Genomic DNA, 26,775 nt, shown 5'->3' on the forward strand with positions numbered 1-26,775 from the left:
TCCTCCTGCCTTGGCCACCCAAAGTGTTGGGATTATAGGCATGAGCCACTACACCTAGCTTACAGTTTTTTTTTTTTTTATTTAAAGTAGTTTACTCATCTATGTAGAAGCTTTGGGGTAACTTTGGCTTTATTAATTCAATAAATACTTACGGAGCATCTATCAGGTGCCGGGTAATCTACTAGGTGATACTCAATCTATAAGGCATAGTCCCTGTCCTCAGGGGATTTATAAGCTTATAAATTTTACCTTACAGTGGGAGATAAATAAACAGGTAATTATATCCAGCATACTCCATCATGGTAAGTAATATGAGGGAGTAGACGGTGGGATGGTGGGCACATAGCTGGGAGCCCCTAACCCAGCCTCGTGAGTGTAGTCGGGGAAGGCCTCCAAGAGATGGTCAGCCAAGGTAAGGTCCCAAATGGGACAAAGAGGAGAAGGAGTGGAGCGCTGGAAGTTGTTTTAAAGAAAGAAGACGCCTGTGTGAAAGCTGGACGAGTCTGGCTTATGTGGGGGGATTGCATTGCTTCAGCACAGCTGTAGGGTACAGTGGTAGGGCAGGTGGACCGGAAAGAGAACCTTGGGAAGGGACTTTTTCTGACAAGGAGATTGGACTTTATTCTGAGAATAGCTACAGTAGGTATCCAAACTCCAGAGGGTTATAAGCAAGGGGGTGACATCAGGGCAGAGATGGGAGGGCAGGAGAGGAGGAGAGCCCTACCAGGCAGAGGCTGTGCCAGCACTTCATCTCTAGGGATTAAGGTGCCTAGATTAAGGAGGGCCCAGGAGTGAGGTGCTGCATGTGGTATGGTCCCCCATCCTAGCTAGCAGTATGAGTGTGGTCAGAAAGACTGATGGCTGGGACAGCCGCCTTTCCAGTTGATCTGTGGTTTTAACCAGGAGTTGTGAACCATTGTATTCCTGTGGTATGGTTCTATACTGTTCCAGCTGCCTTTAATTAAAATAAATACCTTGAGGGATAATGGGTGACTTTAAAGTTTGTATTTAAAATACAATATTTTTGTTTGTATTTTCTTTTTCTTTTCTTTTTTTTTTTTTTGGAGACAGGGTCTTACTCTGTTGTTGTCCAAGCTGGAGTGCAGTGGTGCAATCACAGGTCACTTCAGCCTCAACCTCCTGGGCTTAAGCAGTTCTCCCACCTCAGCCTCCCAAGTAGCTGGGACTACAGGCATATACCAATCATACCTAACTAATTTTTAATTTTTTTTTGTGGAGACAGGGGTCTTGCCATGTTCATCCAAGTTTCAAACTGAGCTCAAGTGATTCTCCTGTCCCAGCATCCCAAAGTGCTGGAGATTACAGGCATGAGCCACTGTTAAGCTTATTTGTATTTTTAGTTTTCTTATAGTGAATGTAAAGATATGCATAATTCATTTTATTTATTTATTTATTTATGTATTGAGATGGAGTCTCCCTCTGTTGTCCAGGCTGGAGTGCAATGGCAGGATCTCAGCTCACTGCAACCTCTGCCTCCCGGGTTCAAGCGATTGTCCTGCCTCAGCCTCCTGAGTAGCTGGGATTACAGGCACGTGCCACCACACCCGGCTAATTTTTGTATTTTTAGTAGAGACGGGGTTTTACCATGTTGGTCAGGCTGGTCTCGAACTCCTGACCTCGTGATCCGCCCACCTCTGCCTCCCCAATCTGCAGGCGCCTGGCCTGCATAATTCATTTATTCAACATATATATAATTATTAGAACTCCCCCGTCCCATCTTCCACCAATAAATGAGCCATCTTGTCTCGAATTCAGAGATGTTGGCCCAGGGATTCATCGGGTAACATAAAGAATATGGGAGGCCAGGTGTGGTGGCTCACTCCTGTAATCCCAGCACTTTGGGAGGCCAAGGTGGACAGATCACTTGAGGTCAGGAGTTTGAGACCAGCCTGGGCAACATGGTGAAACTCCTTCTCTACTAAAAATACAACAATTAGCTGGGCATGGTGGTGTGTGCCTGTAATCCCAGCTTCTCAGGAGGCTGGGGCTCGAGAATTTCTGGAACTTGGGAGGTGCAGGTTGCAGTGAGCTGAGATTGCGCCGCTTCACTCCAGCCTGAGTGACAGAGTGAGACTGACTCAAAAGCAAACAAAACAAAGAACATGGGCCTAAGTCCCTGTGCCCTGGTCATGTTCTGCCCTTTGTGTTCATACCACCTAGGGCACCCATCATCTCTAGAAAGTGTCCTTGTCTCCCAGGTGCACTGATACTGCTCTGATCTATGCAGAGTCCTATGAAGATCAGAGGCATAATGAATATCATTATGATTTACAAGGTAGTATAGTAATAACCACTTTTGTTGTACATTAGTTAATGTACCGATATCCCACGGCTGTGTAGCAATATCCCACTATAAGGCACCTGAAATCTCCGGTCTGCTATACATTTGTTCTTATTAACTTGATGGGCATTAAATTAACTTGCTTCAGCGTGTTGCATCCTTTTCCTGTTCTCAGGACCTGGCCATGCGCTGATTGAGCAGTGGAATCCTGTAGGCCTCGTTGGAATCATCACGGCATTCAATTTCCCTGTGGCAGTGTATGGCTGGAACAATGCCATTGCCATGATCTGTGGAAATGTCTGCCTCTGGTAAGACCTGCTCACTTTCCTCTCTAGTAGTGAGTGATAAAAATAGCATTTCTAGATACTACTGCCTCAGCCTCTTGAGTAACTGGGATTATAAGTGTGTGTCGCTACACCTGGCTTCTTCAATAACACTTTTTTATCTTTTTTTGAGATGGAGTTTCACTCTTGTTGCCCAGGCTAGAGCGCAATGGTGTGAACTCAGCTCACTGCAACCTCCGCCTCCCAGGTTCAAGCAATTCTCCTGCCTCAGCCTTCCAAGTAGCTGGGATTACAGGCATGTGCCACCACGCCCAGCTAATTTTTTGTATTTTTAGTAGGGATGGGGTTTCACCATGTTGGCCAGGCTAGTTTTGAACTCCTGACCTTAGGTGACCCACCTGCCTCAGCCTCCCAAAGTGTTGGGATTACAGGTGTGAGCCATTGCACCTGGCTAGTAAAACTTTGATAGTAAACTCCCAAGTAATTCTGAGGCACTTGGTCAGTGTTCTCATTTAGGTCTTAAATTTTTCAACTTAAGTAAATATTTGATAGTAAAAATGTCTGTATATTATAGATGGCAAACAGTTACTTGTTTTTTGCTTTTGTGTTCAGTGGAAGAAATTAAATGAGAAAAATCAGGACAATTGTTTTTGGCTCATTTTGCTTACGTCTGTTCCGCTAGTTATTAATCTAGTTTAAATGTGTGGTACTCAGTTGAATCTATTCAAAAACTCTAAAATAGGACATATTTGGGAGGACTGATAATTTGCACCATGTGGTGAAGCAAACTCATGTTTTCCAACATTCGAATCCAAAAAAGGCTCATTGTGGAGTTTTCCTCGGCTCTCTGAGTTTTCCAAGGAAAGTTTAGTTAATGCAGCACGTTGGTAGATTTCTGCTTCACTCATTTCCCATAATTGGCTGAGGTTAATGTAACGATTCCTGCGAGTAGTGCAGCAAGCTGATTCAGAATTGCTTGGTGCCATTTTTGTGTTCATGAAAGTTTTGTTGTTCCTTAGGTCTCAAAGACACCCAGCTAAAGGACAGATTTCTGTTTCAGTTACTAGACTCATTTGTCAGTTGTCTGATTGGACAGAGCGTTTTCTCACACTTTTGCGTCTGTTTGATAATAAAAGGTATTTATGGGTTATGTCAATAAGTTTTTCTTTTTCTTTTTTTGTTTTAACCTTCTTAAGGAAAGGAGCTCCAACCACTTCCCTCATTAGTGTGGCTGTCACAAAGTAAGTACGTGTGGCTTTCTTTTTCCTGGGTATGGAATGATATCGAAAGGGTGATTAATAGCCATGACTTTTTAATCTGATGTCAAAGAGTCACATAGCATGGAATTTGAATAACCTCTTTCTCCTTTGCTTGTAATATTATTTTTATATACAGAGTGCTTTCAGTGCCCTGTCATTTAATTTAACTCTTTGGAAACATGCCAGATATTGACATATTGATTGAACACTTGCAGACATTATTTTGTCACTTGGAAAATAAAAGCATCTTCAGTGGAAAGGAAATTTTTGCAATTTAGGAGCTATATTTTCTCACTATTCAACAAGTTAATGGTTTTGAGAATAGATTTCTATACAGTTAATACTTACATTGCTTTTGCTTAATAGAGTGTTAACAAAATTGATTGTTATACTAATCTGCTGATTCATCTAACACTGAAATGTATTGCATCTTTTGGTTAAACAATTATTAGTGTTTTACTTGTATTTGAGAACTTGGGAGCTCTGATTAAGTCATAAAAGCAATGGGACTGATGTATCATTCTGGAATTTGGAGGATGTATAGAGTTAGGGTGCCTTCCCATGTAGGATTAGGATGTACCTTTGATGTTCCATTGCTTGCCTGGTCTGCATTCTGATTTCAGAATTATTAGTAGAGAAATTGGGGTGGAGTCTGTGGGCAAGAGGGTTCTTCATATTAGAAGATTATTATTATTATTATTATTTTTGAGATGGAGTCTCGCTTTGTCACCCAGGCTGGAGCACACTGGCACAATCTCAGCTCACGGCAACCTCCTACTCCCTAGTTCAAGTGATTCTTCTCCCTCAGCCTCCCAAGTAGCTGGGATTACAGGCATGTGCCACCACGCCCAGCTAATTTTTATATTTTTAGTAGAGATGGGGTTTCACCATGTTGACCAGGATGGTCTCGATCTCCTGACCTTGTGATCCACCTGCCTCAGCTTCCCAAAGTGCTGGGATTACAGGCATGAGCCACTGCGCCCAGCCTAGACGATTATTTAGAATAGTGGCTTAGGAATTGGAAAGTGGTGGGCTGGAAAAGAGCAAGGGTAATTGTTTTAATTTTTATTTTTTATTTTTTTTTGAGACAGAGTCTTTGTTGCCCGGGCTGGAGTGCAGTGGGGCCTTCTCAGCTCACTGTAGTTTCTGTTTCCTGGGTTCAAGAGATTCTCATGCTTCAGCCTCCCGAGTAGCTGGGATTACAGGTGTGGGTCACCACACCAGGCTAATTTTTTTTTTTAAGAGAGAGTCTCGCTCTGTCGCCCAGGCTGGAGTGTAGTGGCACAATCTTGGCTGACTCCAACCTCTGCCTCCCAGGTTCAAGCGATTCTCCTGCCTCAACCTCCTAGGTAGCTGGGATTACAGGTACATGCCACCATGCTTGGCTCATTTTTTCTTTTTTTTTTTTTTTGAGACGGAGTCTTGCTCTGTCTCCCAGGCTGGAGTGCAGTGGCACAATCTCAGCTCACTGCAACCTCTGCCTTTCAGGTTCAAGCGATTCTCCTGCCTCAGCCTCCTGAGTTGGTGGGTTTACAAGCTCCCACCATCACTCCTGGCTAATTTTTATATTTTTAGTAGAGATGGGGTTTCACCATGTTGGCCAGGCTGGTCTTGAACTCCTGACCTCAAGTGATCCACCAGCCTCGGCCTCCCAAAGTGCTGGGATTACAGGCATGAACCACCACACCTGGCCTTAAGATTCTTTTAGGACAAAAAAAAAAAAATTCTGCTAATAGTTTTTTGAAAACGGCATTTTCAATATGTGAGGAGAAATCCAGGTCTGAATGTTTGAGGGCAGAGTCTGGTATAAGAGTGTTCTTAATGTTAGAAGGCCATTTAGGAACAGTGACTTAGAAATTGAAAAGTGGGCTGAAAAAGCAAGAGAATAGTATATTTGAGGGATGGGAGAGAAAGTTGAAAAAAGGAGAGTCAAGTGGTTGGAATTTATTCCTTGTTTTTAAAAAAATGACTTCAGAAATTAAATTATTGCCTCAATAATTGCTTTTTCCTTTCTAGGATAATAGCCAAGGTTCTGGAGGACAACAGGCTGCCTGGTGCGATTTGTTCCTTGACTTGTGGTGGAGCAGATATTGGGTAGGTTATTAGGCTGAGAGCATCCTCTGTTGAAGGACCCCAGGTTCACCAACTAGAATCATCGTTACTAGAATAATGAACTCACTTTTAACTAAGGAGTTGAGAATGGTTTTTGAAATCATTATTATTATGGAGTTTGTTGGGTTCTTATTGTATTAATGCCTAACCTCTATTGGAGGATGAATAAGAATTGTCTTTTTAATTGCCCAGAAGTACTGTTTCTAAGGTGTTTATATCCTGAAATAACAAACTGCTGTAATGGGGGGCAGCCTGTGACTTCCTGACACTTGGTTTGTCAAGGTGTTTACTTACAAAGAAAGCTATGAAATTGTAGTCTGGGGTCTCACTGCCTGCCGAGAACCTAGCCTATTGTCTGAGTTTCTCAGCTGACCGAAAAAGGGAACCCTGGGAACACAGCCTCTTTTTAGTAAAATTGTTTTTTTCTTTTTAAATTGCCATATAATTCACAATTCGTGTACCATAAAATCCTCTCTTTTAAAGTGTACAATATAGTGGTTTTAAAAATATTCAGGGTATTGTACAACTATCACCACTATCTTTTTCCAGAACATTTTGATCAGCCCAGAAAGTAATCCCATACCCATTGGCAGTCTCTTCCCATTCCCCCTGCTCTCATGCCCTGACAGCCACTAAAGAATTTTCTGTCTCTATGGATTTGCCTATTTGAGACATTTTGTATAAATGTAGTCATATAATATGTGGCCTTTTGTGTCTTGCTGCTTTTACTTGTCATGATACTAAGATGACACGGACTATAATTGTGCTGAACTGGGATAAAAGCTGAAGTTCTTATCAGCTTAGACTTTGATTAGGTGAGTTTTCCAGGAGTCAAGTCTTACAACCCATACTGGTGTGGCTAAAGTGTTAGTTTCCTCGCCTTCCCACACTTTTAACATACTGTTGTACTTACTGGGCAATCTCAAAAAGGAGCAGTAAGTTACTCTGTTTTTCATATTAATGAGAAAATTTTACAAAATACAACTCCCACATGTACAATGCAGAGTGAAATATTATCTAAGTGTCGTTTAAAACATGAGTCGGCCTTTGACTGTATTCTTGTATTCTGGGTATCTAGTGCTTGTGTTGGCCTTGCAATAGCTCAGATAATTATGGTAGTATATACAGGAGCATGTTAAGCAGCAGCCACTTTGAATATTAGTGCTCGTGCTTGCTAGGTTGAACCTCGGAAGACTGACCTAGGTAACTGAGCCAAGCTGTACAGCCCTACGTTAGACTGATGCTGTGGCTGCCCCGCTTGGCTAACACTGGACCTTTTGTAGCACTGAACTAGGAACAGAGAGGTTCAAATCAGTAGTGTCTGATTTGCATTCCTTAGAAGCAACTGGAAATCCTAGCATAGCCTTTGTAAGCCAACTTCTGTGAGGAATACTTTAGGATAGCGGTCCCCAACCTTTCTGGCACCACGGACTGGGGCTGGTTTAGTGGAAGACAATTTTTCCGTGGGCCACGGCAGGGGGATGGTTTTAGGATGAAATTGTTCCACCTCAGATCATAAGGCATTAGTTAGATTCTCATAAGGAGCATGCAGTCTAGATCCCTTGCATGCACAGTTCACAATAGGGGTCACACTCCTATGAAAATCTAGTGCTGCCACTGATCTGACAGGAGGTGGCGCTCCGGCAGTAATGCTTGCTGGGTCGCCTGCTGCCTACCTCCTGCTGTGCAGCCTCGTTCCTAATAGGCCACAGACTGGTACTGGTCGGCATTCTGGGGCTTGGGGACCCCTGCTTTAGGATATTTCCCTACAGGCTTTTCAGTTTTAATTCTTTTATTTTTTATTTCTTTTATTTTAATTTTTTTGAGACAGGGTCTCACTCTGTCACCTAGGCTGGAGTGCAGTGGCTCGATCTCAGCTCACTGCAACCTCCGCCTCCCAGGTTCAAGTGATCCTCCCACCTCAGCCTCCCAAGGAGCTGGGACTACAGGCGCATGCCTGCACACCTGGCCAATTTTAGTATTTTGTGTAGAGACGGGGTTTCACAATGTTGCCTAGGCTAGTCCTGCCCAAGTTTTAATCCTTAAAGGAATTTCACAGCAGTTAAAAGTCTGTAAAACTGGAATGCTCGGCAAGGAAATGCTAAGATCATATTGTCCAGTCACTCATTCAGTATAGGAAAGACTTTCTTCCCTAACAACTTCCTCTAGGTGATTTCTATTCAGATGTTCACAGCAGGTTAGCCTCTTCTGCCATATGGTTCTACTTGTGAAAAACTTTTTTCCTTCTCATGAAGACGTTCCCTTGCTCCCCTGGGACAGACTTTCTTGTAGCTTCGAGGGACTGCTTTTCCAAGGACACTTCAGTGCTGGGTACCATTAGAAGTTGTCATTGCTGGGTTTCTCTGCTTGGGTGACCGACCATGTCTGTTCCCTTGTAGCACAGCAATGGCCAAAGATGAACGAGTGAACCTGCTGTCCTTCACTGGGAGCACTCAGGTGGGAAAACAGGTGGCCCTGATGGTACAGGAGAGGTTTGGTAAGTGTTGGCTTTCTAATGAGGATTTTAATTTTCTCAAATATGGAGGTGAAATCTAAAAGTTGAGTTTTTGTTTTCCCCTCAACCTTTTCCATGGAGGCAGTGGTCACGTTTATTTGAATGTCTAAGTAAAAGAAAAGGGTACAGTTATTAGCAGTTGAATATTAGGGAAGTCTTAAATTTAAATACCAAAATTTATGAAAATATGAGCACTTTGGGAGGCCGAGGCAGGCGGATCGCAAGGTCAGGAGATCGAGACTATCCTGGCTAACACAGTGAAACCCCGTCTCTACTAAAAATACAAAAAATTAGCCGGGCGTGGTGGCGGGCGCCTGTAGTCCCAGCTACTCGAGAGGCTGAGGCAGGAGAATAACTTGAACCTGGGAGGCGTAGCTTGCAGTGAGCCAAGATCGCGTCACTGCACTCCAGCCTGGGTGACAGAGCGAGACTCCATCTAAAAAAAAATTTATGAAAGGAAGTCATTTTCTCTCTAAATGGGTATAATTGAATCACATAGAATATTTATGTTTGAAATGTTTGTTTTTTCATACTGTAAAGAAATAGTACTTGAACATAAATTTATTTAGTAAGGCCATTTTTACTTCCTGTAGAAAGGGTACACTCGCCAGTAGTTTTGGTACGAGAGTACACTGGACAAAGGAGACAGGGTCATTTATAACCTGACGCGTCCACTCTACTGCTATGTCCGGTTTCCACTGGCTGGAATGGAACCTCACATTTTGTATTGGTCCCGATTGGCTAGCAACTTAGAACTTTTTAAAAGAGGCAAAGGTAGAGGAGAACAAAGGAAGGAGAAAGTAACTTGCGGAATGCTGAGAAAAGTAAAAACACTTTTAAATAAGGAAGAGGAACAGGCTATAACCTAATGTGTACTTGGACCAGTGTAAGCATGCCAGGGCAAATATTTAGGAGCATAGGTCTTTGAATAAATTTTGCTTTTAAGAGAAGTTATTTAGTTTTAATTAGATGGGGAGGAAAGTCTTTGAAGAGGAACCTCTACTTACTTTTTACACTTATCAAATTGTACTAGTCCTGTTTGGCAAATTAAATAAGAAAAATGTCATTTCTCATTAGTATAGTGGTGAGAAAAATGTCATCATTTAAACAGGAGCACTGAGTACAGAACTTACAGTGAGTTGGAATAGAAGGCTTAAATCTGCTCTTTCATGTATATGAATCATATATATGGATCATGGATATGTATCCATATGCATATGGATCATGGCTATGGATCATGGATACATGATTGAAAAGAGTTGTATAGACATAGCTTTGTATACTGTACTGTGCTTTATGAATGATTTCTAAGGTTTTCGAGGATAACACTGGCTATCGATTTTTGGCTGTTAGGCTGAATTTTAGACTTTAACCCCAGCATAAGACAAAATTTGACTAATCTGTCAACTGTTTAACTATGTAGGCGTTGCTTTTTATTAGGCAAAGCAATTTATTAAAAAACAGCTAATAAAAAAGGTCAGCAAGGTTGCCGGACTCAAGATTGAGATACAAAAATCAATTATATTGTTATGCATTAACAATGAACAATCCAAAAATGAAATCCAGAAAACAATTCAATTATTAGTAGCATCAAAAAGAATAAAATACTTAGGAATACATTTAACAGAAGAAGTGTAAGTCTGTTGCACAGAGCACTAAAATCATCATCAAAATAAATTAAAGATGACCTAAATAAATGAGTAGATATCCTCTTTTCATTTTTTGGAAGATTTAATGTTGTAAAGGTATCAATATGGTCCACATGATCTACAGATTCAGTGCAATTCCTGTAAAAATCCCAGTTTTCTGTCTTGTAACAATTGACAAGTTAATCCTAAAATTAATAGGATAATGCAATGGACCGTAAAAAGCCAAAGCAATCTTGAAAAAGAAGGAAATTGAAGGACTGTCACTTCTCAGTCCAAAAATTTATGGCAAAACTATGATAATCAAGACTATGTGGCACCAGCATAACGATAGACACAAAAATCAATGGAATAGAATTGGAAGTCCATAAATAAACTCTTGCATTTATGGTCAGTTGTGTCAAGGGTGACAAGACATTTCAATGGGGAAAGGGTGGTCTTTTTAACAAATGGTACTGACACAACCAGCTGTCTATACACGTGAGTGTGAAGTCAGACCCCTACTACATCTCCTATGCAAAGACAAACTCAAAATGTATCAAAGACCTTTAAAACTCTTAGAAGAAAACATAGGAATAAGTTTTCGTGACCTTGGATTAGGTGATAGTTTCTTAGAAATGACAACTAAAGCACAAGCAACAACAATTAAAAGACCTATTAGTTTTTAATCAAAATTAAAGCACTTTGTGATTCAAAGGACATCAGGAAAAAGTGAAAAGAACAACCTACAGAATGGCAGAAAATGTTTGGAAGTTATTTGATAAGGAACTTGTATGTGGAATATCTAAAGAACTCTTCAAATTTAAGACTATGAAAGACAACCCAATTAAAAATGGGCATTGGATTTGAATAGACATCTTTTTTTTTTTTTTCTTGAGATGGACTCTCATGCTCTGTTACCCAAGCTGGAGTGCAGTGGGTGAGATCCCGGCTCACTGCAACCTCCGCCTCCTGAGTTCAAGTGATTCTTCTGCCTCAGCCTCCCAAGTAGCTGGGACTACAGGCATGTGCCACCATGCCTAATTTTTGTATTTTTAGTAGACAGGGTTTCACCATATTGGCCAGGCTGGTCTTGACCTCGTGATCCACCCACCTCAGCCTCCCAAAGTGCTGGGATTACAAGCAATGAGCAACCACACTAGGCCTAGAATAGACATCTTAAATGGCCAGTTAGCACATGAAAAGATTCTCAACATCATTAGTTCCACTAGCAGATTTCATCTTCTCAGCTTTCTCCCCTTTTCCTTACTCAAGGCAGTAGTTTGTTGTTCTTGGCTAAGTAGTAGTAGTAGTAGTAGTAGTAGTAGTAGTAGTAGTAGTAGTAGTAGAATTATAATTTTTAAAATGTATCTGCCTCTCTTAAGTTATAGGTGCTTTTCTTGGAGGAGTTGGTGGTTAGGAGTGTAGTCAGAGAGTGTCTGATAGAGAACTGGAAGGATGTAGAAAGTATAGATCCCTCCTCTTCTGCCAAACATCACTTGCAGCCAGGCAGGAGAAGCTAATGGCAGGTGTAAAAGCTTCTGTTTCCTTCCTTGTCTTCTTAACATCTAGCATAGTGCTATGCTATAGCCAGCAAGCTGTCGTTAATTCAATGATTGCAGCAGAGACTAGAGATGGTGTAGCATTTGGTGGCTTTTGGTAATAACGGCCACATCTTCATAATTAATATTCACTTGATGCTTACCTGTTTCAGAGCAATGAAAATGAGAAGATACTCTCCTGTTGTCACATATGCTCCTGATACCACAAATGAATAAAAGTTATTCACATGGAAGCTGATTTTAAAGTGCACTTAAGGAAATTTATGGTCAAAAGATCATTAATAAATGTATGTCTAAGGCCGGGCAAGAGTTCAAGAGCAGCCTGGGCTAGACTGTGAAACTCCCATCCCTACTAAAATACAAAAAAATTAGCTGGGTGTGGCGGCGTGCCCAGCTACTTGGGAGGCTGAGGCAAGAGAATTGCTTGAACTCAGAGGCAGAGGTTGCAGTGAGCTGAGATTGCACTACTGCACTCCAGCCTGGGCAACAGAGTGAGAGTCTGTCTCAGAAATAAATAAATAAACATATGTCTAAAACTGAGGCAAACAAATCTCTCAGATCTTTATGCTGGGAGGAGTAAGGTAAGAATGGCATTTATAGGCCAGGTGTAGTGGCTCGTATCTGTAATCCCAGCACTTTGGGAGGCCAAGGTGGGTGGATCACTGGAAGCCAGGAGTTTGAGACCAGAGCCTGGGCAACATTGTGAAAACTCATCTCTTAAAACAAAACAAGCCAGGTGTTGTGACACGTGCCTGTTGTCTGAGCTACTTGGGAGGCTGAGGATGGAGGTTTGCTTGAACCCAGAAATTGAGGCTGCAGTGAGCTATGATAGCACCATTGTATTCCAGCCTGGGTGACTCTTAAAAAACGAAAGAAAAAAAAATGGTGGGCTGGTGTGATGGCTCAAGCCTGTAATCCTAGCACTTTGGGAGGCCGAGGCGGGCGGATCACCTGGGGTCAGGAGTTCAAGACCATCCTGGCCAACATGGCGAAACCCTGTCTCTAATAAAAATACAAAAATGAGCTGGGCGTGATGGTGCATGCCTGTTGTCCCAGCTACTTGGGAAGCTGAGACAGGAGAATCACTTGAACTCAGGAGGCGGAGGTTTGCAGTGAGCTGAGATCACGCCACTGTACTCCAACCTGGGCCACAGAGCAAGACTCCGACTGAAAGAAAAGAATGGCACTCATGGCCTGCTATATAACTTTTCTAGAATATAGGTTGGCAGTGTCTATCAAGAGTCCTAACCTAAGTAGATAATCAACAAATATATTAAACACTGGAGAAACAGCTAAATAAAATTTGGTATGTCTTCATGATGGAATGCTGTGGAGTGATTTTTCTTTTCATGACTCTTAATGACTTAGGGGAAAGGTGTAAGACATCAGAAAATAAAGTAAAATGAAATAATCTCAACTAAATATAAATTCACAGAGAAAAGATTGGAAGACACTATCAAATTGTAAGGAGAGATTTTTATGGTGGCCTTATGGGCCATAGGTTTCTTTCTTTCTTTCTTTTTGATTGTCGAGGAAAGTCCACACAACATAAAATTTACTTAAAAATGGTTAACATGGTACACAGTTCAGTAGTGTCAAGTACATTCACATGATCATACAGCCTATCTTTAGAACTTTTTCATCTTGTAAAACTGAAACTCCATAGCCTATAAACACTAATCCCTCCTTCCCCCTACACCCAGCCCTTGGTAGCCACCCTTCTACTTCTTTCTGTTGCATTGATATGGACTACTTTCATTTGAGTGGGGTTGTAAGTATTTGTCCTTTGGTGACTACCTTATTTCACTTAACATAATGTCTACAAGGTACAACCATGGAGTCTCACTCTGTTGCCAGGCTGGAATGCAGTGGTGTGATCTCAGCTCACTGCAACCTCCGCCTCCTGGGTTTGAGCAATTCTTCTGCCTCAGCCTCCCGAGTAGCTGGGATTACAGGCATCCGCCACCACGCCCAGCTAATTTTTGTATTTTTAGTAGAGACTAAAATCCCAAAGTGCTGGGATTACAGCCACCGCGCCCAGCCCAACGTACAACCATCTTGTAGCATGTAGTAGGATTAACTTTTTAAGGCTCTATGATAAGCTGGGTGTGGTGGCTCATGCCTGTAACCCTAGCACTTTGGGAGGCCAAGGTGGGAGGATCTCTTGAGCCCAGGAGTTCGAGACCAGCCTGGGCAACATGCCAAGATCCTGTCTCTGCCAAAAAAAAGTACAAAAATGAGCTGGGCATGGTGGTGCATGCCTGTTGTCCCAGCTACTTAGGAGGCTGAGGTGGGGGAATTGCTTGAGCCCAGGAAGTTGAGGCTGCAGTAAGCCATGATCATGCCAGTATAGCCCAGCCTGGGCAACAGAATCAGACCCTGTCTCAAAAAAAAAAAAAAAAAATTAATAAAAATTTTAAAAGGCTGCATATTTCATTGTATTTATATACCACATTTACTTTACTAATTCATCAGATGATGCACATTTGGGTTGCTGCCACATTTTGGCTATTGTGAATTATGCTACTATGAATATTGGTGTACAAATATCTACAGAGTCCCTGCTTTTACTACCTTTGGTTATATACTCAGAAGTGGAATTACTCGATCATATGGTAATTAATTAATTAATTAATTCATTCATTCATTTACTTACTTAGTTGAGACAGTCTCATTCTGTTGGCCCAGGCTGGAGTGCAGTGGTGCGATCACAGCTCACTGTTGTCTCAAATTCCTGGGCTTCACGAGTAGCTGGGACTACAAGCAGACACTACCATGCCCAGCTAATTTGTTTTAATTTTTGTAGAGACAGGGTCTTGCCATGTTGCCCAGGCTCTGTTGTTTAATTTTTTGGGGCAGTTGCCATACTGTTTTCTACAGTTGCTGTCCTATTTTACTTTATTTTTCTTGAATAATTTCGGACAAGACCGGGCACGTTCAGGGTGGTTTGGTTTGGCTGTAGACCTTCATGTATAATTTCAAACCTAAAATTATATGACCAACATAAGGAATTCCTGTAAACCCTTTAATCAGAGTCACTAATTGCTTACATTTTGCCCCATTTGATTTATCATTTTCTCTCTCTCCAGCAATATCTACGAGTGCGCGCGCGGGCACACACACACACACACACACACACACACTCTCTGTGGGTGCATATTATTGTTGAACTGTTTGGATTAAGTCAAAGATGCGTCCCCTTTATTACTAAGTATTTTGGTGTATTTCCTAAGAATGTTGACATTCTCTTGTATAACCACAGTAGTTACTAAAATCAGTACATTTGATATTGATACAATAGTAATGCTACTTTATAAACTAGAAAATCTTAAGTTGAAAAATAATTGGGACACGGTGTAATCGAGATAGGCTATATGATTGGGGTAGGCTATATAAAAAATAATTGGACAGGCTATATAATTTAATAATTGGGATTAGGCTATATAGCAGTGTGCAGTAAATATGGAACTAGGCATTGATTTTTATATATAATTTTTTTTAAAGGGAGAAGTTTGTTGGAACTTGGAGGAAACAATGCCATTATTGGTAAGGCTGCCCCTTTGTTTTTGTTTGTTTTCTGTTCAGTTTCCACAATCGCCATCCTGAATATATGAAACTTGTTTTGGATCTCATTTCTTCCATGTTGCATATGCCTGAGACCTAGTTCCTGTGTTTAGGAATTTTACTTGGGAGACAGGACACAAGCTTGGTTTGAAGGCAGAGGTAACTAAAAAGGAAAGGTATTCATGTTTAAAACATGTTACCTGGGATGATCTAGAATCTGTGAGTGAGACTTCCATTGCCATTGTAGTGTGGCATTATTTATTGTTTTTTCTTCTTCTGTTTGCTGAAAACTGGCCACATTTCTCTAGAATAACTTAAGTAACTCTTATGTGACTTGATCATTTCTTTAGATTTCAAAAACATTATTTTGTCTTTAGTGGAATGTTGAGTGCTTTTATATTGGTAAAGAACATGTCCCTAAGGCATTACAAAAAAATCACTTACCTATAGGCTTAGAGATTACTTAATACTCTTTTTTACCTGTTTGAGTTTGTCACAAAAATGCTTAGATATTTGTAGTTGACACACATAAGGAGTATGTGTAAGATATAAGAAGTATATGGTGAAGTGTTTGTTCTGGATGAACTTTTTTTGTTGTTTTCGAGATGGAGTCTCACTCTGTCACCCAGGCTGGAGTGCAGTGGTGCAATCTGCAACCTCCACCTCCCAGGTTCAAGCTATTCTCCTGCCTCAGCCTTCCGAGTAGCTGGAATTACAGGTGCATGCCACCATGCCCAGGTAATTTTTGTGTTTTTAGTAGAGATGGGGTTTCACCATGTTGGCCAGGATGGTCTTGAACTCCTGACCTCAGGTGATCCACCTGCCTTGGCCTCCCAAAGTGGTGGGATTACAGGCATAAACCATCACACCTGGCCTCTAGATGAACTTTTAAAGAGAGACTTCAGTAAAAAATATAGTTCACGTTTAGTGAGCACTAGTGTCTGCCAGGTACTGTGTTCAGCTATTTTATATGCATTATTTCATTTAATCCCTACAACAATCCTATGAAGTAAATATTGCTATTAATCTAATTTGAAGGTTATATTCTGAGACTTACAATGATTATATACCTGAAGTGACAGGATAGCAAATGACAAATGCTAGAATTTGTATCCTGGTAGCCAGACCTCAGAGCACAGCTCTTCCTTATCTACTTACTACCATCCATTATTACCCCAGGCATTATTGCCCCATTTTACAGATGAGGAAACTGAGGCTTGAAAAGTTAAAATAGGCTGGGCGTGGTGACTCACATCTGTAATCCCAGCACTTTGGAAGTCCAAGGTGGGTAGATTACTTGATCCAGGAATTTGAGAGCAGCCTGGGCAACATGGTGAAACCCCGTCTCTACTAAAAGATACAAAAACTCTTAATCTCTACGGCTGGGCGCGGTGGCTCAAGCCTGTAATCCCAGCACTTTGGGAGGCCGACACGGGTGGATCACGAGGTCAGGAGATCGAGATCATCCTGGCTAACACGGTGAAACCCTGTCTCTACTAAAAGATACAAAAAACTAGCCGGGCGTGGTGGCGGGCGCCTGTAGTCCCAGCTACTCTGGAGGCTGAGGCAGGAGAATGGCGTGAACCCGGGAGGCGGAGCTTGCAGTGAGCTGAGATCCGGCCACTGCACTCCAGCCTGGGCGACAGAGCGAGACTCCGTCTCAAAAAAAAAAAAAAAAAAAAGAAACAAGAAACCCCACCTATACAAAAAATACAAAAATTACGTGGGCGTGGTGGTGCACACCTATAGTCCTAGCCACTGAGAGGCTGAGGTGGGAGGACTGCTTGAGCCCTGGAGGTCAAGGCTGTAGCGCCACTACACTCCAGCCTGGGTGACAGAGTGAGACCCCATCTCAAAAAAAAAAAAAAGAACAAACAAACCCCTGAGAAATAAAAGATGAAGAGGCCAGAGGGGCGAGAGCCTCAATTTACCCTTCTATGATCTGGGCAAAGATCATAGAGCTCATAATCTTCCTTGGAAGAAGAGTGTGCCTTTCCCCATTATGTGTATATATGTCTTTGTGACATTAATATGCTTACTTTACAACAATAGTTTTGATGTTCTTTTACTGTGCTTTATAAAAGCTTTTGCTGGGCATGGTGGCTCATGCCTGTAATCCCAGCACTTTGGGAGGCAAAGGTGGGTGCATCACTTGAGGTGAGGAGTTCGAGACTGGCCTGACCAACATGGTGAAACTCCATTGCTACTAAAAATACAAAAATTAGCTAAGCGTGGTGATACATTCTTGTAATCCCAACTACTCGGGAGGCTGAGGCAGAATCTCTTGAACCCGGGAGGTGAAGGTTGCAGTCAGCCAAGATTGTGCCATTGCACTCCAGCCTGGGCAACAAGAGCAAAACTCTGTCTCAAAAAAAACCAAACAAACAAACAAACAAAAAACAAAACCCAAACCAGAAAACAACATTGTTTTATACTAGCTAACAAATACTTTGTCTACCTGTTTTGGTTCACTGATGGAAGTGTTTGTGCTTTCCTAAGCCTTTGAAGATGCAGACCTCAGCTTAGTTGTTCCATCAGCTCTCTTCGCTGCGGTGGGAACTGCTGGCCAGAGGTGTACGACTGCGAGGCGACTGGTGAGTATATCTGCATAGGCCCGTGAGATTGTCTTGCTTTTAAAATACTACTTTTTAATGAGTTCTGCTGTTAGGGAGGTGTCAGCAATACTGCTAGAACGATGTGCTCTCTAGATGTGGCTGGCAAATATGTGGTGCAGTTCTCTTTCTGTGCTCATGGCAGATGTTGTTAATCAATCAGGGACTTTGCCTTTTTCCCACCCCAAGCTAGTAGGGGTTCCACTACCAATTCATTGGAGTTGGACTAGGAGATGAGACCTATTTTCAGTCCTACCCCTAGAACAATATGGACGAAGTTCAATGTCACTTAGAGAATAAAACAAGATAAAAATTAAAAAAATTATTAAACTATAGCTAAAAATAGAGTCTTGCTCTTTTATAAAAACATTTTAAGTAGTAAACCGTGTTAAACATTTTAGGCTGGGCACAGTATCTCAAACATATAATTCTAACACTTTGAGAGGCTAAGTCAGGAGTATTGCTTGAGCCCAGTAGTTCGAGACCAGCCTGGGCAACATAGTGATTCCCTGTCTCTATAAAAAGTTAAAAAAATTTAGCAAGGCATGGTGGCTCATGCTTGTAGTCCCAGCTACTTGGGAGGCTGAGGCAAGAGGATTGATTGAGCCCAAGAAAGGGCTCAATGAGGCTGCAATGAGCCATGATTTGCACCACTGTACTCCAGCCTGGGCGACAGGGCAAGACTCTGTCTCAACCAATCAATCAATAAACATTTTAATTTTTAGCCTCAAGTCTAGAATTAGATTTGACTTGAAATGATGTGATTCATTAAAAAGCAAATGGCTCTGTATATGTGTGATCTCTCTATATACATATATAGCCTGCATACGTATATATAGAGAGAGGACAGATTAATATGAAGTGTATGTAAGGAGATGTGGTTTAGCTTCAGTGTGGGATTTAGGAATTTTAATCTCTATACTTAGATTGAGCTGGACTTCAGTTTAGTATGTGTTATAACTTTGATTTTCATGACTTTTTGGTACTAAAAGACTATACTATAAGCAAGTTTTTTGCTTTTTTAAATTTATTTTTATTTTTATTTTTTCGAGTTGGAGTCTCGCTCTGTTGCCCAGGTTGGAGTGTAGTGGTGTGATCTTGCTCACTGTAACCTCCACCTCCTGGGTTCAAGCGATTCTCCTGCCTCAGCCTCCTGAGTAGCTGGGACTACAGGCATGTGCCACCCTGCCTGGCTAATTTTTGTATTTTTGGTAGAGACGAGGTTTCACCATGTTGGCCAGGCTGGTCTTGAACTCCTGACCTCAGGTGATCCACCCACCTCGACCTCCCAAAGTGCTGGGATTACAGGTGGGAGCCACCATGCCCGGCCCTGAGGAAATTTTAGTTAGGTACAAAATTTGGCTGCATTTGCCATTTTAAAAAAATTCTTTTTAAGCTCTGTTGGACTTGAGCCTTTTTTATTATTGTTGAGTTTTCCTTTTGTAATGAAAAAGGAATAATTCAGTTGAATTATTAAGGAATTGGCTTTGGGTTTTTGTTTTCATTCATGATGAGTGTGAACAAATTCTTTATAAGACTGATATAATCTAAATTAATTAGAATAAGCTAAAAGATATGAAAATTATCTTTACACTTTTCTTGTTTTTTCTTTTTTTCTTTTTTTTTTTGAGATGGAATCTCTCTGTTGGCCAGGCTGGAGTGCAATGGTGTGATCTCAGCTCACCGCAACCTCCACCTCCCAGGTTCAAGTGATTCTCCCACCTCAGCCTACCGAGTAGCTGGGACTACAGGCACCGACCACCGTGCCTGGCTAATTTTTGTATTTTTAGCAGAAATGGGGTTTTGCCATGTTGGCCAGGCTGGTCTCAAACTCCTGACCTTGGGTGATTTGCCTGTCTTGGCCTCTCAAAGTGCTGGGATTACAGGTGTGAGCCACCGCGCCTGGCCGCTCACACTTTTCATACTTGTTTTTTCAGGTGTTTTGCACAAATGAAAATAAATCTTTATTTTTACATAGCTGACATTCTCAAATAATCTGATACTATATTTGTAACATTAAAGTTTATTAAATGTGTTCACCATAAACATTAAATTGCATTAAAGATTATATTAAAGCTAAGAAAAAACCATGTATTCCGAATGATTATACCCTACATTACATGTTAAAATATGGAATGACACGAAAGCCAAATATTTCTCTATTCAGCCAGTTTTCTTTTTTTCATGTGTTTTGGAGCAAATATTTATTGATGTCCTTTATATTAGTTTTAAATATTAATAGATAATATTAGTCATTGTCCAAATAGATTTCCTTAGAGTTAGCAGTATATACACATAAAAATTCCAATACTGTGGACTGCTTCATGACTAGTTCTCATAATGTCAATTCATTCATCACATGGAGACTAACCCAGAGCATAGATGGTTTGGCAAGTTCAGCTCTGCCACTTGGAGCATAGCATGGACCTCACAACTACCCAGAGAATGCAAGGGTTGTTCTCACCTAATTAAGGCCTCCTCTGGAGACCTATGTAGCCTGGGGCTAAGTATTTGTAGTTACCCAGCAGAGGTCAGTTATGACTGCTCTGTGTTCACTGGGACTTAGGGTTACAGTATGGGACAGATGTACTTGAGGCCTTCTTTAATGCATTTGTGAAGCTTAGCCAAATACATTCTTGGAAACTTGATGAAGACATGGCTTATGGACCGGGTGCAGTGACTCACACCTGTTATCCCAGCACTTTGGGAGACCGAGGTGGGTGGATCACCTGAGGTCATGGGTTCAAGACCAGCCTGACCAACATGGCAAAAACCCATCTCTACTAAAAATACAAAAAATTAGCTAGGTGTGGTGGTGGGTGCCTGTAATTCCAGCAACTTGGGAGGTTGAGGTATAAGAATCGCTTGAACCTGGGAGGCGGAGGTTGCAGTGAGCCGAGATCACGCCACTGTCCTCCAGCCTGGGTGACAGAGAGACTCTGTCTCAAAAAAAAAGGGCTTATGATTTTATTCTAATATCTACCTAAAAGGAAATTTTTAACTTCATATAGTTAATATTAAAATGAGAAATTATATAATAAAAAAAAACATGCTTTGATTTGCTTATATTTTTAGAGATTATAGTATTTCAGTAACTATCAAGAAAATTATTCATTGTTTAAAAATGTGTACATTTATCACACTATGCCCTTGAATATCTCTTTTTTTGCTTAGTTTGTACATGAAAGTATCCATGATGAGGTTGTAAACAGACTTAAAAAGGCCTATGCACAGATCCGAGTTGGGAACCCATGGGACTGTGAGTATGTCCTTCTGTTTTCAAAGCGATCCCTTTTTGAGAGCTGTTGTTAACAAGTGTTTCTGGTCTGAGGTTTGGAGTTTCTTTTCTTTTCCTGAGAGGCCTGAAGGCACGTGAAGCAGATTATTAGGATTTGGGGTATCGTGTCTGCTCCTAGGTGTCGACCCTGGGTGCTTGATGTGGGCTAGTGGGTGAGACTGGGAGAGGTTGTTTAGGTGGAGTGAGATTTAGTGCGCTTCTCTCTCATTACTATTACCCTTGTCCAAGCCGACACCAGCCCTCTTGTGGAAGGCTGCAAGAATCCCCTAACTGACCTTTCTGCATTCATTGCTACAGAGTGATTTTTAAAATGCAATCAGATAATTCACTCTCCTGCTTAAAATACTCCTCAGTAACTTCTCATTGCTTTTAGACTTTTTTTCCTTTCTTTTTTTTTTTTTTTTTTTTTGAGACACAGTTTCACTGTGTTACCCAGGCTGGAGTGCAGTGGCTTGATCTCGGCTCACTGCAACCTCCGCCTTCTGGGTTCAAGCAATTCTCCTGCCTCAGCCTCCTGAATAGCTGGGATTACAGGTGCATTCCACCACGCCTGACTGATTTTCGTAATTTTTAGTAGAGACAGGGTTTTGCCATGTTGGCCAGGCTGGTCTGGAACTCCTGACCTCAAGCAATCTGCCTGCCTCAGCCTCCCAAAGTGCTAGGATTACAGGTGTGAGCCATTGCACCAGGCCTGCTTTTAGATTAAAACCTAGAGTCCTCTTGATTTCTTCTTTTTTCAGGCTCCTGATCCTTCCTGGTCTGCTCTCTGCCTCCTGCCCTGCTTGCCTTCTCACCAACCTTTCTGTGTCCATTTTCCCTCTTGCTCCCAGAGCTCCACCTTCTCCAACATCCTTTCAGTGTTCCAGGCGTGCCAGGCTCTGTCCTGCTGTGCTGTCTGCTGGAAACATTCTTCACCCAGAGTGGGGATGGCTCTGCTAACATGCCTCCTCCTCATAGAGGCCTACGTACATCTTCCTTCTTCCTCTGTTGCTGGGTCACTGTCAGTGCTCTAGTCTCCAGCAGCCATAACATAGGACAGCATCATTCTCTTCCCCCTTGAATTACACACCAACTACTGAGACTGTGATGTTTCCTTAGAGAATGGTCACACTGTAATGAGTAAACTGACCCTATATTTTGAGTGCAGTACTTTGAGGAATTGATAACCATTCTTTAAGCTAGAGGTTGGCAAACAGACTTAGCCCTGCCTGTTTCTGTAAAAAAAAGTTTCTTGGCACATAGACATACCCATTCATTTGCATGTCATTTGTGGCTGCTTTTGCACTATAATTATGGAGTTGAGTATTGGGATGGAGATCACGTATGTCCTCCAAAGTATAAAATATTTACCATCTGGTTCTTTATGGAAAAAGGATGCTGACTTATGTTCTCAATTGAGAGCATACAGGAAGGGATCGGTCTGTTCATTGAGAAAGCTGTTCTAATAATAAAATGATGCCATAAAGGGCAAAATGATGAGCCAGCCTTCCTCTTCTCTCTCCAGCTAATGTTCTCTATGGGCCACTCCACACCAAGCAGGCAGTGAGCATGTTTCTTGGAGCAGTGGAAGAAGCAAAGAAAGAAGGTGGCACAGTGGTCTATGGGGGCAAGGTAAGGGATGCTCTGAGATCAGTTGTGACAGCTTTTTAACCTTTTCCTTGAGACACAAGCAGGGCTCTGGGCATATTGGGAAAGTGACCCCATTTGACATCCTCTTCTACCGTCTTTGTTCATATATTATTATAAAACACAGATATACATGTTTTTGTTTGTTTGTCTGTTTTTGAGACAGAGTCTCACTCTGTCGCCCAGGATGGAGTGCAGTGGCGCGATACTGGCCTCAAGTGATCCACCCCTCTTGGCCTCCCAAGGTGCTGGGATTACAGGCATGAGCCACCACACTTGGCTCTGTTTGTTTTTGTGACAGGGTCTTGCTCTGCTGCCTAGGCTGGAGTGCAGTGGTGCGCCATCTCAGCTCACTGCAACCTCTGCTTCCTGGGCTAAAGCAATCATCCCACCTCAGGCTCCTGAGTCCTGCTCTGTTGCCCAGACTGGGGTGCAGTGGCGTGATCTTAGCTCACTGCAACCTCCACCTCCCAGGTTCAAGTGATTCTCCTGTCTCAGCCTCCTGAGTAGCTGGGATTACAGGCACCCGTTACCATGCCCAGCTAATTTTTGTATTTTTAATAGAGAAGGGGTTTCACCATGTTGGCCAGGCTGGTCTAGAACTCCTGATTTTGTGATCCACCCGTCTTGGCCTCCCAAAGTGCTGGGATTACAGGCATGAGTCACTGTGCCCGGCCAGAAATACATGTTTTAAAGAATGACGACAGTGCTTGCTCTGGCAGTACATATACTAAAATTGGAATGATACAGAGAAGATTAGCATGGCCTATGCACAAGGATGATATGCAAATTCTTGAAGCATTCCATATTAAAAAAAAAAGACAACAGAAAATGCATGGGACATTTCTGGAAGGACATATAAGAAACTGAGTCATGGTTGCTTTTGAATTGGGTCCCTAAATATTTGTATGGAAAGGAGAATTCCTTTTCATAGTACAGTAGGAGTCTTTGTATTCAGAGCAGTTACAATCTATTTATTGGTTATTTTTAAAAGTCAGTTAAGGCACAGAATAAAAAAAAGCATATTGTAAGCATTAAAAAAGAAATTAACACAGATTGCAGTGGCTCATACCTGCAATCTCAGCACTCTGGGAGGCTGTGGTGGGAGGAGTGCTTGAGGCCAGGAGTTCAAGACCCACCTGGACAATATAGTGAGACCTTGTCTCTAAAAAAAAAATTAGCTGAGTATGGTGGCATGCACATGTAGTGCTAGCTACTTGGGAGGCTGAGGTGAGAGGATTGCTTGAGCCCACAAGTTTGAGGCTGCAGTGAGTCGTGATGACATCACTGCACTGCAGCCTGGGCAACAAAGCAAGACCAAATCAAAAACAAAAAAACAAACTAAAAAAAAAAAAAAAAAAAAAAATCAAAAACAACCCCCCCCCCCCAAATAAAAAGATTTGTTTGTGGCCGGGCATGTTGACTTATTCCTGTAATCCCAGCACTCTGGGAGACTGAGGCAGGAAGATCACTTGAGGTCAAGAGTTCAAGAGCAGCCTGGCCAAAATGGTGAAACCTGGTCTCTACTAAAAATACAAAAAAATTTCGCTGGGCATGCTGGTGCGTGCCTGTAGTCCCAGTTACTTGGGAGGCTGAGGTGGGAGGATAGCTTGAAACGGGGAGACAGAGGTTGCAGTGAGCCAAGATCAAGCCATTGCACTCCAGGCTGAGTGAAAATAACTGCTTCCAACAGTGTTTGTTCAACATAACTTGGTTGTGTCACATGGCATGGTTCTCCATCCCTTCCTGACTCTTTATTTCCATTTTTCTCTGACCAACTAAGTTAGAACCATTGTCAGGAAGAGAGAATTTTCTTTCATGATTGGAATTTATTTTGGAGAAATAATTCACCTATAAATGATGCTAGTTTTTTTCTTTATAAGTGTGGGCAAAGATTGCATCCTCTGACCGCAAATCCTAGACAACAAAATGCTTTCATTCTTTTTATTTCATTTCTCTGCATTAGGTTATGGATCGCCCTGGAAATTATGTAGAACCAACAATTGTGACAGGTCTTGCCCACGATGCGTCCATTGCACACACAGAGACTTTTGCCCCGATTCTCTATGTCTTTAAATTCAAGGTAAAAATGCCTTCTGTTCGCTAGTCTAATGTTGAAATAAATGATAAGAGGAAAATTATGGTGGATTAAATTTCACTTGATGAGCCTTTAAGAGGGTTTTAGAAAGTAATCTGAATAGTAGATATATGAAGGTTCAGGATAAAATATGAGATAAACACTTTAAAACTCTATAGCATGCCAAGCTAGCTGCCAGGGAAACCAGATTGGGTAATGCACTAGTGTTGGAGTTTATGGAGTATGTAGTCATCATTTCTTGTGTCATCTTAATTCTGGGCTGTGTAGGCCATAGGGTCACCTTCTCCTGAACCGTGGTACTGGATGGTTTGACAGACTGAGTGCTATGAACATGTCAGCAGACAAAATGAGATGTGGAGGTAATCTAAAGTTGGCCAGGCACGGTGGCTCATGCCTGTAATCCCAGCACTTTGGGAGGGTGAGGCAGGTGGATCACCTGAGGTCAGGAGTTTGAGACCAGCCTGGCCAATGTGGTGAAACCCTATCTCTACTAAAAAATAAAAAAGCCAGGCATGGTGACGGGCGCCTGTAATCTGTAATGCCAGCTACCTGAGAGGCTGAGGCAGGAGAATCACTTAAACCCGAGAGGCTGAGATTGCAGTGAGCTGAGATTGCACCATTGCACTCTAGCCTGGGCAACAGAGCGAGACTCCGTCTCAAAAAAAAAAAAAAAAAAAAAGACCTATAGTTATAAATTCCATCAGAGGACAGGCCGCGGAGTTTTGTTTTGTTTTCCCTGCTCTCATATCTTGATCTCAAACTGTAGAGGTTTTAATAGGTGAGGAAGCTGGGCACAATGGCTCATGCTTGTAATCTCAGTGCTTTAGGAGGCTCACTTGAGGCCAGGTTCTCAAGACCAGCCTACGCAACACAGGGAGACCTTGTCTCTACAAAAAATTAAAAAATTAGCCAGGTGTGGTATGTACCTGTAATCCTAGCTACTCGGGAGGCTGAGGTGGGAAGAGATCCTGTCTCTAAAACAAACAAATAAACAAAACCCAAAAAACCGACACAGGTGAATAAATTAGAAGATCTCTCATTCCCCAGCTTGAGACAGGCCCTAGCCTTGCCAGTAAATGTTTAGGAGTAATTTTGAGACTGCAGAGAGATTGAATCAAGATTTGAATGTACCATTATTAACAGTTAAAGAATAGTGAGAATTGCATCTTGTTGCAATTACATGATTGCATTTCTTTATTTCTTGCTTTAAATTGCCTATCGTTTCACATATGGGGACTAGAGAATATAATTTTGTGTTTTGTAATGTGTGTGTGTACATTTGAGGCTGTGTGAGCTCTTGAGCAAATTAGCCTCTCTTGGCCTCAGTTGCCCAATCTGTAAATTGGGAGGTAGTAGGAAAGCTATGTTATAGGATGAGGATTAAATAACTAAATGCATGTTAAGTGCTTAGATCAGTGTGTTACACACATAAGAGCTCAATAGATATTAACTATTATATGTAGTAGCTTGAATGAAAGGAAGAATGTGTTAATATTTGTGTCTCAAATTATAATTAGGGGAAAAAATCCCAAAAAGTTTTACTTATTATCAATGATCTGAATTATAAGAGAAACAGTTAGTAAACTTGACTCTTTGGTTTCCTTTTTTTTGTATACTAAAATTATACGGGTGCATCTCAGGAAATGAGTTTTGTGTCAGTGAACTTTTGACCTGAACACTGTAACATCTAACAGCTTCCAATATCTCTCCTTTTAGAATGAAGAAGAGGTCTTTGCATGGAATAATGAAGTAAAACAGGGACTTTCAAGTAGCATCTTTACCAAAGATCTGGGCAGAATCTTCCGCTGGCTTGGGTACAACTTTCTCTATTTTGAAAATTTATATAAGTCTGATTTATGTGGTGAGTGGACTTCAGCCATTGTAGCTGAAAATCAATTTTTCAGTATTGAAAGCCTTT

At 41.7% G+C, this 26,775-nt stretch overlaps 1 protein-coding gene and 1 non-coding gene across 2 annotated transcripts in view; both read left to right on the top strand.

The window, feature by feature from the left end:
• ALDH7A1 (aldehyde dehydrogenase 7 family member A1) overlaps positions 1 to 26,775 on the top strand; it is a 50,395-nt gene that overhangs the window by 17,857 nt on the left and 5,763 nt on the right. Inside the window, exons 6-15 of the mRNA XM_073010717.1 lie at positions 2,478 to 2,610; positions 3,783 to 3,827; positions 5,862 to 5,939; positions 8,357 to 8,454; positions 15,164 to 15,205; positions 17,723 to 17,817; positions 21,010 to 21,094; positions 22,638 to 22,744; positions 24,726 to 24,842; positions 26,574 to 26,671. Coding sequence (XP_072866818.1) covers positions 2,478 to 2,610; positions 3,783 to 3,827; positions 5,862 to 5,939; positions 8,357 to 8,454; positions 15,164 to 15,205; positions 17,723 to 17,817; positions 21,010 to 21,094; positions 22,638 to 22,744; positions 24,726 to 24,842; positions 26,574 to 26,671 — 898 coding nt within the window. The remainder of the gene's footprint in view (positions 1 to 2,477; positions 2,611 to 3,782; positions 3,828 to 5,861; positions 5,940 to 8,356; positions 8,455 to 15,163; positions 15,206 to 17,722; positions 17,818 to 21,009; positions 21,095 to 22,637; positions 22,745 to 24,725; positions 24,843 to 26,573; positions 26,672 to 26,775) is intronic.
• LOC119618450 (U6 spliceosomal RNA) lies at positions 23,466 to 23,572 on the top strand. The gene has a single exon (XR_005234747.1). It is a non-coding gene; the product is annotated as a U6 spliceosomal RNA (small nuclear RNA).

This window comes from Chlorocebus sabaeus, chromosome 23 (assembly GCF_047675955.1).
Source record: "Chlorocebus sabaeus isolate Y175 chromosome 23, mChlSab1.0.hap1, whole genome shotgun sequence".
Lineage (NCBI taxonomy): Eukaryota > Metazoa > Chordata > Mammalia > Primates > Cercopithecidae > Chlorocebus > Chlorocebus sabaeus.